Genomic DNA, 15,546 nt, shown 5'->3' on the forward strand with positions numbered 1-15,546 from the left:
GGATCTGAAATGCTTTGAATGTTTCGCTCATATATACTGTCATCTACCAACATTTGCTTATTTCCAATCTGACGAAGGGCAACCTTCGAGAGCTAATCAAGAAATGTATTATGTCCAATAAAAAAGGTATCTTATTTTCTTTTCCATATTTTATTTCTATTGATTACCTTTAAAAGTGGACTAACTTGGCTACCACACCTCTCTACTCAATTTGCAATAGACATTTTAAAATTGTCTCAATACCGGCATTGTCATGCCAAAAAGCATGTTGAGCCAGATGATCCTATTTAGGTTCTGGACATATGTGACCATCTCTGGGAAAAGGTGACTAAAGCAGCAGATCCAAAATGTTGAGAATAGCCATTTTTCATGTCATGGTTCCACTGCAAGTTTTTGAACTTCTGTACCTATTTTTTCACATAAAAGGATGCGTTTTGGACAGTTGTATTACAAACTGTTTGCTCCAAAAGAATTCATTAAAATCTCTTTTTTTTTTCTTGTGACTTTAGTCACACTTTCCCAGAGATTGTCTCAAAATATATATAGATAGATAGATAGATAGATAGATAGATAGATAGATAGATAGATAGATAGATAGATAGATATACATACATGCTGGCTCGGCAACTGCTGGAAAACAGGATACTGGGCTAGATGGACCATTGGTCTGACCCAGTATGGCTGTTTTTATGCTCACAAACACACCAGTGAACCAACTTTTTAAATTTGTATTTCTGAGCGTCCCTCCAGACCGGCCCAGGATTGGACTGATGGGTTATGCACTCCTTCCAGCAGGTGGAGACTGAGAACTTCTGACTGTAGAGAGCCAATAAGAGCTCCTGGCCATGTGACCCTAGATTCAGTATTTTCAGTCTCCAGGAGGTGAGCCCTTTAGTCTCGCCCTATATTTTTCTGCCTTCTTTAGAGTTTATTTATATTAAAAAAAAAAAACCCACACAATTCTGTGCACCGGGAACATCTGTGTAGTAGAGGCGGTCCACAGGGATCTTCTTGAGCCTCAGGGGCGCTAAACTCAGGGGGGGGGGGGGGGTCCCGGGTCCTTTACCATCCTTTCCTCCTATTTTCTTGCTAGAAATTGCCGCTTTGGCTGCAGGGAAAAGCTCAACCCCTTCGGCGGAAGGGTGGAGCTTTGGATGAGGCAGCCACTTTCTAAATATTTTTTTTTAAAAATCACCCTCGGAGCAAACGAGCAGGGCAGCTTCGCATCGCCTTGAGTAGCGGCACTTTGATTCCTCCCTCTGTTACCACGGTAGTGCGGTTCTTGCTTGTTAAAAAAATAAGGGCAGCCTTTCCCTCACTTGAGCTGCGCTATGGCTGAAAAGCTCAGGCAATGCGCTGTCTGTAAGTGGTGGGGGATTGGTGCGACCGGCATCTGCAAGTTTTGCACGGCTGTCAACCCAGAAGCGGCCACAGTTCCACTGGCTCCCTCTATGGAGTCAACCAGCTCTTCTCTCCTGGTGGGAAAAGACACCATTTTACCAGCATCTGGTGGCGCTGAGGAGCAGGCCGCTCCTTTCTTACCCCAGTCAGCAGAAAGTGCAGCTGTGATACTGCCACAATCTTTGGGATACCGGGAGGCAGGGTTATCCTCCAGATGTACCAGGCATTTTTGTTAAAGAAACTGGAGACTAGGGCTACTCCTTCGGGGGGGGGGGGGGGGTACCTTGTCCAGATAGCTCCTCCAAAGAGGGCTAGGGGATCCTGGGACCTGGTGGAAGACCAGGGTTCAGACCCAGATTTAGACATGCCCTCCCTGGAGAAGGTTGAAGGTCTAGAGGAATGGCAGCTGGAGGACCCGGTCTCTTATGAGACAGGGACAGACTCCTTGCTCCCGGGAGAAGATCCTTCGGTGGTTAGGATCTTCTTAAGAAGGATCTTCAGGAATTTATTTCTTTACTGGCCTTCACCTTACACTTTGAGGAGAAGCAGCCTTTGGTTCCCGAGGTCAGTAAGGTGGATCTGCTGGTCAAGGGTATTAGACATTCTGGGAAAACTTTCCTATGCACCAGGACATTTGGGACATCATTCAGGCTCAGTAGGATGTGCAGGATTCTCCTTTTCATCCAGCCAGATCTATGGTGCAACTTTATCCAGTATCAGATGTGGACAGGTATCTTCTTAAGGACTCCATGGTTGACGCAGTGGTCTTGGTCTTCACTAAGTGCAATAAAGTCCCAGTGAATGGTGGCACAGACCTTCGGGATGTCCAGGATCATAGAGTGAATGCTCTCCTGAACAGCAGTTTTGATGTCTCTTCCTAGGTGGTACAGGTGACCGTCTGTGGCTCCTTGGTGGCTAGGGCATGCTTCCGCTGGGCTGAAAAGAGTCTTGGAAGGGCTTCGAATGATTTGTCTTCCATTGATGCTGAAGTAGCCAAGATAGAGATGGGCTCTGCCTTTTTGGCGGATTACTTGTATGATTTATTGAGAGTCTCTTCTCAGTCCATGGCCTTGGGGGTTGCAGACCGCTGTTCCCTTTGGGTGAGAGGTTGGTTGGCAGATGCGGTCTCCAAGTTTAAGTTGAGTAAGTTTCCTTTTAAGGGATCCTTCTTGTTTGGGGATGAATTGGATAAGTTAGTCCATAGTCTAGGGGATACGAAGGTCCCTCGCCTTCCAGAAGATAGGCCTAGGTCAGCTGGCCGAGGCTCTCTGCTTGGCCTGGGACAAGCATGTGATTTTTGCCGTTTTCAGTCGGGCAGAGGGGCTCAGTCCCAGAGGTCTAGGTTTTTCCAAAGGACGCGGTTCTTTCGATGTTCCAGCCATGGTGGCCGGGACTCTGGCACCTCTTTCCAGTTTCTCATCCTACCCAATGAAGGTGTGTGGGTCCTTCCTCTGATCCCAGTGGGAGCACGGCTGTCACAGTTTCTTCAGAGATGGGCCCAGATTACCACCGATCAATGGGTATTTGAAGTTATTCAAGACGGGTACGCCTCTCTTTCAGATGCCTTTCTGGAGTCCCCCTGCCGGTCTTTGCCTCAAGGCAGGCAAGGGACACTATATTGAGGCTTTTGGATCTTCAGGTTATTTGTCCAGCACCTCCCTCAGAAGTCAGACAAGGGTGTTATTCCATTTACTTTGTGGTCTAAAAGAACAAGGGTTCCTTTTGTCTGATCTTAGATCTCAAGGCAGGCAGTCATGCCCTCAAAGTCACCAGTTTTCAGATGGAGACCCTTCGGTTCATGATTGTTGCCGTCAGATCGGAAGAATTTCTAACTGCGTTAGATCTGACAGAGGCTTATCTGCACATTCCAATCTGGCCCATTCACATGAGGTTCCTTTGTTTTGCAATTCTGTATCAGCTCTTTCAATTTAGGGTGCTTCCGTTTGGTCTGGCTACAGCTCCTCACACGTTCATCAAAGTCATGGTGGTCGTGGCAGCAGCACTCAAAAAGGAGGGCATTTTGGTTCATCCCTACCTAGATGACTAGCTAATCCGGGCAAAATCATATCAGGCGAGTTTACAGGTCACGGCTCGGGTGGTCCAGTTCCTGCTGTCCCTCGGCTGGATGGTCAACTCTGCCAAGAGCCGTCTGGTGTCTTCTCAGTCACTGAAGTACTTGGGAGTGTCTTTCGACACAGAACTAGGTCAGATTTTTCTTCGTCCAAACAGAATTCTCAAGTTACAATCTCAGATTCAGGGATTGTTGCGCAGGCACGTCCCCTGTGCTTGAGATTATCTGCAAGTGCTGGGCTCTATGGTGGCAACGATGGAGGCAGTGCCTTGGGCCAGGGCACACAAGATCTCTCCAGACTTTCCTCCTGTCCAGGTCACCTATATGGACACTTCTGGTGAGGTTGCCACTATGGGCCCAGGAGGAATCTGCAAAGCTCATGGCCTGGGTGTTGTCCTATCTGACCACTTTCTCGGCCTCTCATGTAGGAGTGGAGAATGTCCGGGTGGATTTTCTTGGCCATCACATCCTCGATCCGGGGGAATAGTCCCTAAGTCCGCAGGTGTTTCAATTGATAGTGGATCGGTGGGGGTTCCCTTTCATGGATCTTTTCGCCACAAGCCTCAAAGAAAGGTACCCCTGCTTCTTCAGTCGCAGAAAGGATCTCAAGGCAGTGACCTCGGGTCTTCCCTATGTGTTTCCACCATGGCCTCTCCTGGGACAGCTCATTCAGAGGATTGAGGCTCACGGAGGTCCAGTGATTCTGGTAGCTCTGGATTGGCCTCGCAGACCATGGTACGCAGATCTCATATGCCTTCTGTCCGCTCCTCCTCTTCAACTTCCGGATCAGGACGGCCTCCTGGTCCAGGGCCCGATTCCTCATCCAGACCCAGCTCGATTTTGTCCTGTGGTCTGGCTCTTGAACGGGCTTCATTTGATGGAGAGGTTACTATTCTCAGGTAATTTCCACCATGCTTCAGTCACGCTGTCAGTCAACATCTCTGAATTCTATTAGAACATGGCTAATTTTTGATGCAAGGTGTGCTGATCAAGGCATCTCTCCCCTCCGTGCTTCCTTGGTGTAGATGCTAGATTTTTTGCAGCAGGGGTTTGATAAAGGCTTGGCTCTTGCTTCCCCTTAAAGTGCAAGTTGTGGAGTTGTCCTGCTTTCAAGGTTGAGTGCAGGGTAAGTCTCTGACTAGTCATCTGGATGTGTCTCGTTTTTTGAAGGGAGTCGGTTTCCTTCATCCTCCAGCTAGGGATCTCAACATGGTGCTGTCAGCCCTCACTAGGCCTCCGTTTGAACCGTTGTCTTCTTGTTCCCTTAAGAACTTAACGCTCAAGATGGTATTTCTGGTAGCTATAGCTTCGGCTAGATGAGTGTAAGAGTTGGAAGCCTTCTTCTGTAGATCTCTTTTTTTTGGAATTTTCCAAGGAGCGAGTGGTTTTGCATCCTGTGCCTTCGTTTCTTCTTAAAGTTGTTTTGCATTTTTATCTCTCCCAGTCAGTGGTTTTGCCGGTCTTGGGCTCTTTCTCTGGTTTGGAAGTCCAGCGAAAGTTACGGACTCTGGAAGTTAAGAGGATTCTTCAGTACTATCTAAAGGTTACGGAAGATTTCAGGCGCTCAGACCACCTGTTTCTGCTCATTGGAGGTTCTCGTAAGGGGTTAGCAGCTTCTAAGCCCACTATTTCCAGGTGGCTTAAAGAAATGATAGCTTCCTCTTACCTTCATGTGGGGAAACCAGTGCTGGAGGGGGTCAAGGCCCACTTTACAAGAGGACAAGCAGTTTTTTGGGCGGAGAGATTTTGGTGCAACTCTTGGACATTTGTAAGGCAGTGACATGGCCTTCCTTGCATTCCTTTTCTAAACATTACAGACTAGATGTAGTGTCATCAGGAAGCGGTTTTTGGCACAAAAGTTTTCACGGCTGGGTTGCTGGGACTACTGCTTTGTTACTTCCCATCAATCCAATCCTGGGCCGGTCCGTACGGACACTAAGGAAGGAGAAAATAGATCTTACTTGCTAATTTGCTTTACTTTAGTCCCTCCGGACCGGCCCAGGTCCCTCCCGTGCTTATTGAAGAGTAGTTCTTTGTGTGTAGTACAGGAGAGTAGATCATGCTTATTATGTTTGTCGTTGGTTATGTATAAGAGTTTCAGGACGGAGCTGTTCTGAGTTTTTACAGTTAAAAAAAAATATATAAAGCACAAAGGTGAAAGCTGATTGCCAAACTACTCCTCCAGGAAAGGTTGTGTTTGGGCATGTGGGACACAGGGCTTACTGTGTCTATTCAAGCACGTTAATCGAAGTGCTTTCGAGGCTGCTGAGATTCCTGGTGGCACAGACGGTAGTTCTTTCTCTCTTCCCTGCTTGGTTAGCCAAATACTGAATCTAGGGTCACATGACCAGGGCTCTTATTGGCTTTCTAGAGTTGGAAGTTCTCAGTCTTCACCTGCTGGAAGGAGTACATAACCCATCAGACCAATCCTGGGCCAGTCGGGAGGGAATAAAGGAAAGCGAATTAGCAGGTAAGATCTAATTTCTCCTCGACTTCAATAAATGGGTGAGCCTACTGTTTGTTGCAGTTGACTTCTGCCTCTCATATTTTGTATACTATCTACTAGAAACAGAAAATACTGAGATGCTGCAGCCTACATATAGTGCCCTATGTAAGCTGAATTTAGGCCCAATGTCCAAGGGCAAAGGGTTAATTTGTGAGCCACAAGCTTTATGAAAAATAGAGATAAATAGCCTGTCTAAAGTTAAAGGGAGTTGGCATACTCAGGACCACAGAATACATGAGAAAGAGAAATGGTGTATGCAACAAAGAATGTGATAAAATAGTAGCCCATTTTAATTAAAAATCACAGATGTTTTTCTCTGTAAATTACATAAATTTGCACACAGTCTGATGTAATGTTTAAGGCAGTATTGTCATGCCATACTTCAATCAGGCCTTTAATGGAAGTAGTAACTAACTTGTTAGTCTCACACACATACAAAACGAGTGACAGACTGCATATACTGCAGCAGGACATGTTTATCCACTCCAACCCTAGCTGAGATAATACTTAACCAGCTCTCTGACCTCATGTGCACCTTTCTTTAAATTAGTCACCTTACTTTCCAACTCTTCTTACTCTCTTATCTATCTATATGTTCCATCTTTGCTTATACCCAACACTGTCAATTAAAATGTTCTATTATGTATTTTGTTGACATTGTAAGTCGTATACTATGCCATACTTTGTATTATTTGAATATTTTTACTGTTGTAATTGTCTGTTGCTCACGTTTGATTTATTCTTACTGTACATCACCTTGAGTGAATTCCTTCAAAAAGGTGGTAAATAAATCCTAATAAATCTACTGCATTTTGTAGACTTCTGTTGACTAGCCTCCTAAATGGAAAAAATAAAGAATTCCAGCTGGCAATGATGTGTTTTAAATTTGTTTTTTTATTGACACATAAGGTCTGCAAGCTTGTCTTCTGTCTCCATCTGCTGGTAGAGTGGCAAAACAAATGCATCTAGACAGGTGTGGTAGGATAAGGAACATATATTATGCTATAAAATATAAATGTGATCCAAATGTTTCAAAATTATGTTGGAGTGTAGGGAAGTGGAACTGATTGACTTGTTCAAAGGCAATAGGATAGAGCACCCACATCTGACAAATTTGATCAAATACTTATTAATAATTTCTAGAAGCATCACAGTGCATTAATAGAGATCACATTCCTCTATGCTGCTTAAATGATAAAGACAGAACTGGGGACAATGAAACTACAGAAACTGATCAGGAAAATTAAAGACAAAAATCCATGGTTCCATTTTAACTCAGAACCTTTTCATTTTTGTTTTGCTTAAAATTTCTTTTTAAAAGTTATGGAACAGTGTTTTTGTGGCCTTCTAATCACACAAATGCATTACGTTTGGCTTTGAGCAATAACTTTGAAGATTACATTTTTTAATTTTGCTTTATTTTCTCAAATTTTGAGGGATACTTGAGGATAAGTTTTATAATGAATGTACAGCTAAAAAGAAGGCTTACGCTTTGGCAAATTGTCAAATATGTGTGCGTATCTTTTTACCTCTTTTGCATACAAACGTTTCTGGGGTATTTTATGCACATATGGCCAAATGTTTACATATGACCCCTGTCAGAACACCTCAGTTTACTCCAGGCAATTATACCTGTACAGGCTGTATGCCCAAAACTTTACATGCAGTCTTATAAAAGCTTATTTATGCACGTAAAGTTCTACACACAGGTCCACCATTGTAGAATGTGTTAGCAGGGATGCTGAGGTTATGTCACAGCTCAGTACAGTTTAAGAAATTTCAAAAAAACATTTTTTAATTATTCTTCTTGACTGTTATTTTGAGATCAGGAAAAGGACAGATAAAAGCTGCATATGTATAAGCACTTATTTGTAAATTAATTTATGTGTTTTCATTATGTATGTTGATTGTACTCCACTTCCTTATTAGGCGGAATAAAAACTTTTAAAAATAAAATACTTTATGCAAAGAAATGCTTTTGAAAGTTACCCTCCTTAGAATTTTTGGGAAAGCTGATAATTTGATTTTATAAATATAGAACCTATCCACTAACCCAAGTGTTGCAAGAACTACTTAAATCTTAATACAGATGGGGAAAATTATTTCACTTTTGTACCTGTATTACTAACAGTTAAATAGGTCTTACAACACTTGGATAAATCCTAATAAGGAAATAAAAAATGCATTGATAATCATGGAACATAGAACCAAAAGAAAAATAAATGACCTTCACATGTTAAATAGGGCATAAAGGGGTATAAGCTGCAAGGAACGGCAGTATCACTCTGGCAACCTTGTTGGGCAGACTGGCTAGACCATTATAGGTCTTTATCTGCAATCATTTACTATGTAACAACTTTTAAAATGATCAATGTCAGTATTGTTTTCTATTATTCTGTATTGTTTGTTACTTATATAAAAGATTAGACAACAATAAAGATATTGAAACAAAGGTACATTAACTTATAAATTGTCCATATTAAATTTCATATTTGAGCCCAAGATATCTACAGCCCTCCAAAAAACCAGCGAACATAATAGCATCATTTTTCTTGAGTTTCGTTGGAAATTGCTTTCAAACTGTGACCATGGATCCCAACTTTCACATCATACAAATTTAGCCATATTTCTGTGAACTTTTCTTTAGTATGCTTGGCTAAGAAACAAGAGCGTTACAATAAAATCTCAATAGCACCCACCAATTTTCAGAATTCACAATTTCTTAATAAAATGCTGTCCTGTCAACATTCTTTTGTGCTTTTGCTAACCAGGGAGGTATCTGCATATCTTGTAAACTTCACAGACTGATATGCAAAGTGCTTATTCATACAAAGTTCATACATACATTCACATAAAACAGAAAAAAAATCCCTAAGTCTTCTAGAATATCACTACTATCAGTAGGGGTGGGTATCAGTAAAAGAGGAAGTTCAGAAAGCACCTGACTATAGAAACAGACATACGACTTCACCTTTGGATGCACGTTTTTTGTGCTACCACTGAAGTCACCAGTCTGTTGTGGGAATGTTGTTGTAATTGTTGAAAATTAAATCACAGTACAGTTTATTTTGTCAGTTTTACTTTGCAACTATAAACATTAATGTTGCAGAAAAATGTCGTCCCGCATGTGCAAAAACTGCTTTCTTACATCTGGCTTTGTTTTAATTCAGACACTCATCCCCCAATAGGTTTTGTCTGTCTTCTTTAAATTGTAAAGCTGTGAAAATAAGAGTCAAACAAGATGCAGGTGATACATATTGCTAGTTCAACAAAAAAGGTATTTGCCAAACTTTTTAGAGTTATCTTCTACTCTTCAGGTCAGTGAAGAAACAATGCAATTACATCTTGTTTAAACAGTACAAATTCATCTAGGTCTTAGGCTGTTTGCGTATGGCGGGGGCTAGACCGAGGTGATGAGACAGTAACACTTTACATGTCAAAGGCCTTATATCTGATGACCAATGTCTGTATTGAATCATTCGGTGTGTTTTTTTTTCAAAAGTTACTCTATACTATATGATTCTTACATTCCACTAAGTTCAAAGCAGAGTCTAAGTGGATTACAAACAAGAATTCCTTCATTCAGGAGAATTACAATAAAGAAAATTACTCTTGGGGGAATTCTATTCTGTGTATTCTGCATAGGGACAAGGAAGCAGTGGTGATCTACACATCTCCCTTCCATGGCACCCCCTACCAGCTTGCCCGCTTCTCTTACATACACCTTTCCTCCCTCGCAACACCCCCAATGCTTCTGCTGGTTCCAATCTCAAAATGGCCACCGGGACCTCACATGGCAGTCTCAGCAGCCATATTGGCTGAGGAACCGCCAGGGACAAGAGCAACTGAGGATCACTCTTGCATGGAAAAGGCCACTAGGAGTTTTAAAAGGTAGGCCCAGATAGCCCGGGGGGGGGATGCCACCACTAGACCTCCAGAGCATTTAAACATAGGGCCTTCGGGAGGGTGGAGGGGCTGTGGCGGCAGATGGCCCAGAAGGATCCAGCTGTGTTGGCTGGGGGGCAGGGGAGGAGCCAGTTTTTGTTTCGCTTTTTGCTGAAATTGAATGGCAAATTTTGGTTGCCAATTTAGTTTCAGTCAAAACCAAGAACCCTTGTTTCTGTTGGGCTCTATACCCCCCCCCCCCCCCTTTTAAATGAAGTGTAATAATTTTGTACTGTTTAAAACCAGTGTAAATGCATTGTTTCTATTTGGAAAGGATAACTCTTAAATGTTTGTAAATGTTAATTTAAAGAAAAAATGATATCAGCTAACAACTTGTTTGTTGACCTTTATTCCCACATATTCAAGTGGACTAAATAAAACAGCAACCACAATGCTCTGCAAATCTTAAGTGTGTCTGTAAAACGTTATATACATCTGCCAGTGTACAAAATAATAAAATGGCTTTAACAAGAAAGAATATTTTTTCATATATAAACAGTTCTGTAAGGACAAAGCAGCAAGGTTATGCGAGAGAGAGATATTAACTTGGGAAATTCGATCAAATTTCTCTCACCATGTACTCTCATGTTGATTAAGCCACATAACCTCCCTGTGCTCAACAGCTTAGATTGTAAGGTGCTACAGCAATGGGACTGCACGTGTACATAACTGTGCTGATGGCATTATATAAATAAGTAACCATTACAGGTAGGAGGCAAATATATTGTAAATTAAGGGAAAATGTGTTTTTATTTTAAAGCTGTTTGATACTTAATAAAATGAAATTAACAGAATCTGTATTTGCTGGTATCGAATGCCAGTAGCATCTTGTATTCAAACTTAAGTAAAATACGATCTTTTACAAATGCCTTCATTTTATTCTCAACAAAAAGTGTTTTTTCTTTTTAATTTCTTTATGGGACACAAGTAGCCACTAGTGTTCAGCAAAGAGAGGGACAGCTAAAAAGGTGAATCGAACAAGACTGGATAGCTTTCCCACCAATAGGGCGGTGATCACAGAGGTTACCAACCAGATAAAATAATTACCCAAAGGAAGTGATCTTGGGCTATCTATGCCCTTGGTCTTTATGCTCAGTTCTGGAGAGCTGACAATGGATAGGTTTTTAGGATATCCCTAACAACAACCCGGAAAGTCTGATCTGGGAACAGGAATTGCCCAGCTGCTTTCACAAATAATCTGTACTTGGACTTAATTTCCACATACTTTAATAACTGTAGAAGCTCAGTACTAGTAACAAATACAAGTACAGTACTCACTGAAAAATCAACTTATGTACACTCATTAAGCATTAGCAGAAGGGTAAGAGATTTTGAAAATGGCTCATCTTCATCAAAAAATCTAGGGATAGTAAAATGGTATCTAGTAGATAAAATCCATGAAATCTGTCTTAAATTCACCCAAAATGTAGAAATAAATAATAGTCAATCCTTGTTAATGGGATGTATAGGGAAATCCAAAAAGAATTACATACTCAAAGAAAAAAATTAATAAAGCAAATTAGATAGAATAAGGGAAACAAGAGGAGAATTCAGTATAGGCTGTTACCACAGCCAAGCTAATCAGTAAGTCTAGTCGTAACAACGGCTCACTATCAAACTCTATACATCAGTACTCTTCACTTCATGACCCTTTTAATATTTTATTTCTTATATATAAATGCAATAAATTCAAAACTGAGTGTGAAAAACTTAGTGAACATCCTTATACCCTCCCCTAAGAAACCCTACGAGTTACAATACAGTCAAAAATACATAAATGAGTTTCTAAAATGTTTTTCAAAAACTAGACTTACCGATAATTTAGCTCGGCCAACAGCCTATACTGAATTCTCTTCTTGTTTCCTTTATTCTATCTAATTTGCTTTATTAAATTTTTTCTCTGAGTGTGTAATTCCTTTTGGATCTCCCTATAAATCCCATTAACAGGGACTATTATTTATTTCTACATTTTGAAGTGTCTCTCCTTTGGAATTCCATAGTTCGTAGCAATTAAATTCACCCAAGATAGGACTCAATCTGTGGAATGGTATAGCACAGCACACCAGAGTTCACATCACATATCTAGTGAATAAGGCACAGTGCAGATTTTGTGCACTTGGTTCCAGTGGCTGGAATTGCAAGAACAAACCCAGTTCACATACAACCGAATTAGAAACGTACCGTGACATGCCTGAAGGAGATCTATGTAAATAGGTCTTTTGCTGGCACAATAAAAGTATTACAAACAGAACTATTTTTTTTCTGGATTTTTTTTTTTTTTTTACATTTCTTTGGGCTCCCAGCTCAGTCGAAAACTGGATTAGGATACAGCACCATGAGCCTTCATTCACAACTATGGGGGGATTCTCTGTCACTGAACACTCAACACACTTTACGCCAAAATATCACATATTGCTGCAACAATATAAACTATATAATTGTGTTAAATTTCAAAATCCAACCAATACTGTCAAAAACAAAATCCAATTTTTTTGACTATATTTGCTGATTTTATCACGCCCCCTTCCCAACTCACCTACCCAAATCATTTAAAGCAACTGACCTCAGCCAGCGGTCAGGCTCCTTCTGGAACCCTGAAATCATGGGCCCTAAATGGCTAAAAAAGGGCATAGGGATATATGAACAGTATCTACAGCAAGTGCTTACTAAGTTGATGACTAAATTATCATTTTTTTTGCAGCATAAAAACTGGATGAATATATTACCCTATAGTGGTGGGGAATTATTGCACTGTATCAAGTAAACAGTGGCGTTCCTAGATCAGCTGCCACTCGGGATCGATTGCCGCTAAGTAGCCACCTGGCGCATCACCTCCCCCTCCCCCCCATATCACCTCCTGGGGGTGCAGGGAGCAGTTGCGCGGCTGTTGGCGCCATTGGTTCCCTGCCCCAGAAAAGGAAGTAACGTCAGAAGGATTAGGGAACCAGCGGAGCCAACAGTCGCATGGTTGCTCCCTGAACCTCCTTTGCAGCATGCACATGGAGCGGACAGCCCACACCGCCCTGCTCTTGGTATGCCACTGCAAGTAAACATCCTGAAAATGAGAGAAAAATGTTGTATTACTTGTTTAAAAATATATGATTGCCCACTCTAGCATCTGACTTGTGGAATCTTGAAACAAAGTATTAACATGACTAGCTTTTAGCATATTTTGTCCAACAATGATTATTACTAGGTCTATAAAAATGCTTACTACTTTAAATCAGTTCAAAGAAACAAATCTTTGGGTAACTACAACATAATTAAGGTTCAACAAATTTTACAGCTCTAAATCACAGCAAACTAATGCACTTTAAGCCTTTTTAAAAAAATCTGATTTCAATCTATTGCAAAATATATCCTTTGTTTTTAAATTCATCAGGGAAGTACTTACATAACGGTGTTGTCATCAACTAAGATATCACAGCCATGAGCAGGACATGAAATAGTCTATAAAAATAATAAAAAGTGTTATATGGTACCTCTTCTAAATTCTTGTTGAAAGGAAAGAAATCAAGCATCCTCTAACAGAAGCAGATGGTGTCCAAAAAGGAAGGAGATAGACTTCTCCAACTTTTGATATTAGAATTTCACTTCCTAATTAAGAATCACACATGACTGACTATTAGATAAAAATAACTCGATATGATACAATTTGTCCATTAATTTTGAAATATGTATTATATGCAGATAGCAAACAGCTCTCAAATTATCTCCATTTATGATAGTTGTATCAGCAAGAATTGCCTGGACATATATCTGGAGAAAATATCTGCCTATACCAATCATACAATATTTGGCTCTAATGAGGAATTCATCCCTCCCACTAGCAAACTTGTACCCACATTCCATAAAACCCTTGAGGTCTCAGAAGTAAAGACAACTGAAGATTTTTTGATATAGAACTTGTGCAGTTCAACACTTTACTACCAAGTTTCTGTAGGACAATACAAAATATACCAGACTAGTAAAAAAGGCCCGTTTCAGACACAAATGAAACGGGCACTAGCAAGGTTTTCCTCAGAGTGTATATATTTGAGACAGTGTGTGTGAGAGTGACTGTGTGAGAGAGAGAGTGAATTTGCGAGTGTGTGTGCGTGACAGAATGAGTGAGCCTGTGTGCCTGTGAGAGAGAGTGTGTGTGCCTGGGGCCCCTCCCTACCACCCAGTTCCAATGTCCCCCCTTCCTCCGTGTTCCAGGGTCGTCCCCCCGTTTTTGTTTTTTTTAGTTTTTGTACAGGTGGTGCATTCCTCCCCTCTCATCCCCTCCTCCGAATTCCAGACCCCCGTTTCCCCCCCCCCCCAAGTTCGACCCCCCCCTCCGAATTCCAGACCCCCCGAGTTCCAGACCCCTCCCCCTCCCAGAGTTCCAGACCCCACCTCCCTCCCTCCGATTTGCAGACCCCCTAGGAGTTCCTGACCCCTGGACCCCCCTGCCGCGACACTCTCGAGCCCCCCTTCCCGCCACCAACCCTCCCCCGCCGCCATCGCATACCTGTGCTGGCGGGGGGCCCCAACCCCCAGCCAGCTGAAGTCCTCTTCTCGGCCGCGCAGCATGGACGAATGATGTGATTAAGTTTTAATCAGTTTGTGTCCGTGCGTCTGACGTCAGACGCACGCACACAAACAGATTAAAACTTAATCACATCATTCGTCCACACCGCACGGCCGAGAAGAGGACTTTGACTGGCGGGAGTTGGGGTCCCCCGCCAGCACAGGTTCGTGATGGCGGCGGGAAGGGGGGGCTTGAGAGGGTCGCGGCAGGGGGGGGGTCTGGAAATCGGAGGGAGGGGGTCTTTGCAAATCGGAGGGAGGGCGTTAGGGTCTTGAACTGGCAGCTGCAGGTGGCGAGGGGGGTGTTGATGTGCTTGGGGGGCAGGGGCTTGGGTGGTGCTGGGGAGGGGTTGATGTGTTTGGGGGGAGGGGCTTGGATAATGCGCCGAGGGGGGGGGGGTTGTCTGCGGTGCCGCATTGTCGTGTTGCAGGGAGCGGCGCACTCACAGCTGATTCCCAGGCAGGGGGAGAAGTAGGGAATACTCCTCCCCCTGCATGGGAATCAGCTGTGAGTGACGCCAGCCTGGCTATGGAGCCTAGCTCAGGAGCCACGGACACAGGCAGCTACTTTAGAACGTTGATGGTGAGAATTATTATATAGGATTAGACGTTTTAAGAGTACTACCCAGAGACTGACAACAGAGTTAAAGAAAACCTTTAAGGAAAAAGCTTTATAAAGCAGTAATTTGGTATTTAAAACAACCACCTGATGGGAAATGAACAATACATGCAGTTATATTGTCACCCATCAGGGTATCTAAAGCTAGAATAACTAAGTTAAATTGCTGTCTAAAATACAATGGATATAAGAAATGTCCTTCTGGGTCAGACGAAGGATCAATCTAGCCCAGTATCCTGCTTCCAACAGTGGACAGTCCACATCGCAAGTACCTGGCAGAGTCCCAAAAAGTAGCAAGATTCTATACTATTTAACCACAGGGATAAGCAGTGGCTTTCTCTAGATCTATTTTACTAATGGTCTATGGACGTTTCCTCCAGGAATTTGACTAAACCTTTTTTTTTAAACCCATCAACATTAACAGATTTTACTATATAATTGAGCAATGAG

At 42.3% G+C, this 15,546-nt stretch overlaps 1 protein-coding gene across 3 annotated transcripts in view; it reads right to left on the reverse strand.

The window, feature by feature from the left end:
• ARIH1 (ariadne RBR E3 ubiquitin protein ligase 1) overlaps window positions 1-15,546 on the reverse strand; it is a 420,527-nt gene that overhangs the window by 211,246 nt on the left and 193,735 nt on the right. For all 3 annotated transcript variants that reach the window (XM_030187624.1, XM_030187631.1, XM_030187615.1), the window contains exon 5: window positions 13,318-13,373. In XM_030187624.1, the coding sequence (XP_030043484.1) occupies window positions 13,318-13,373 (56 nt within the window). The remainder of the gene's footprint in view (window positions 1-13,317; window positions 13,374-15,546) is intronic.

The sequence above is a fragment of the Microcaecilia unicolor genome, chromosome 1 (genome assembly GCF_901765095.1).
Source record: "Microcaecilia unicolor chromosome 1, aMicUni1.1, whole genome shotgun sequence".
Classification (NCBI taxonomy): domain Eukaryota; kingdom Metazoa; phylum Chordata; class Amphibia; order Gymnophiona; family Siphonopidae; genus Microcaecilia; species Microcaecilia unicolor.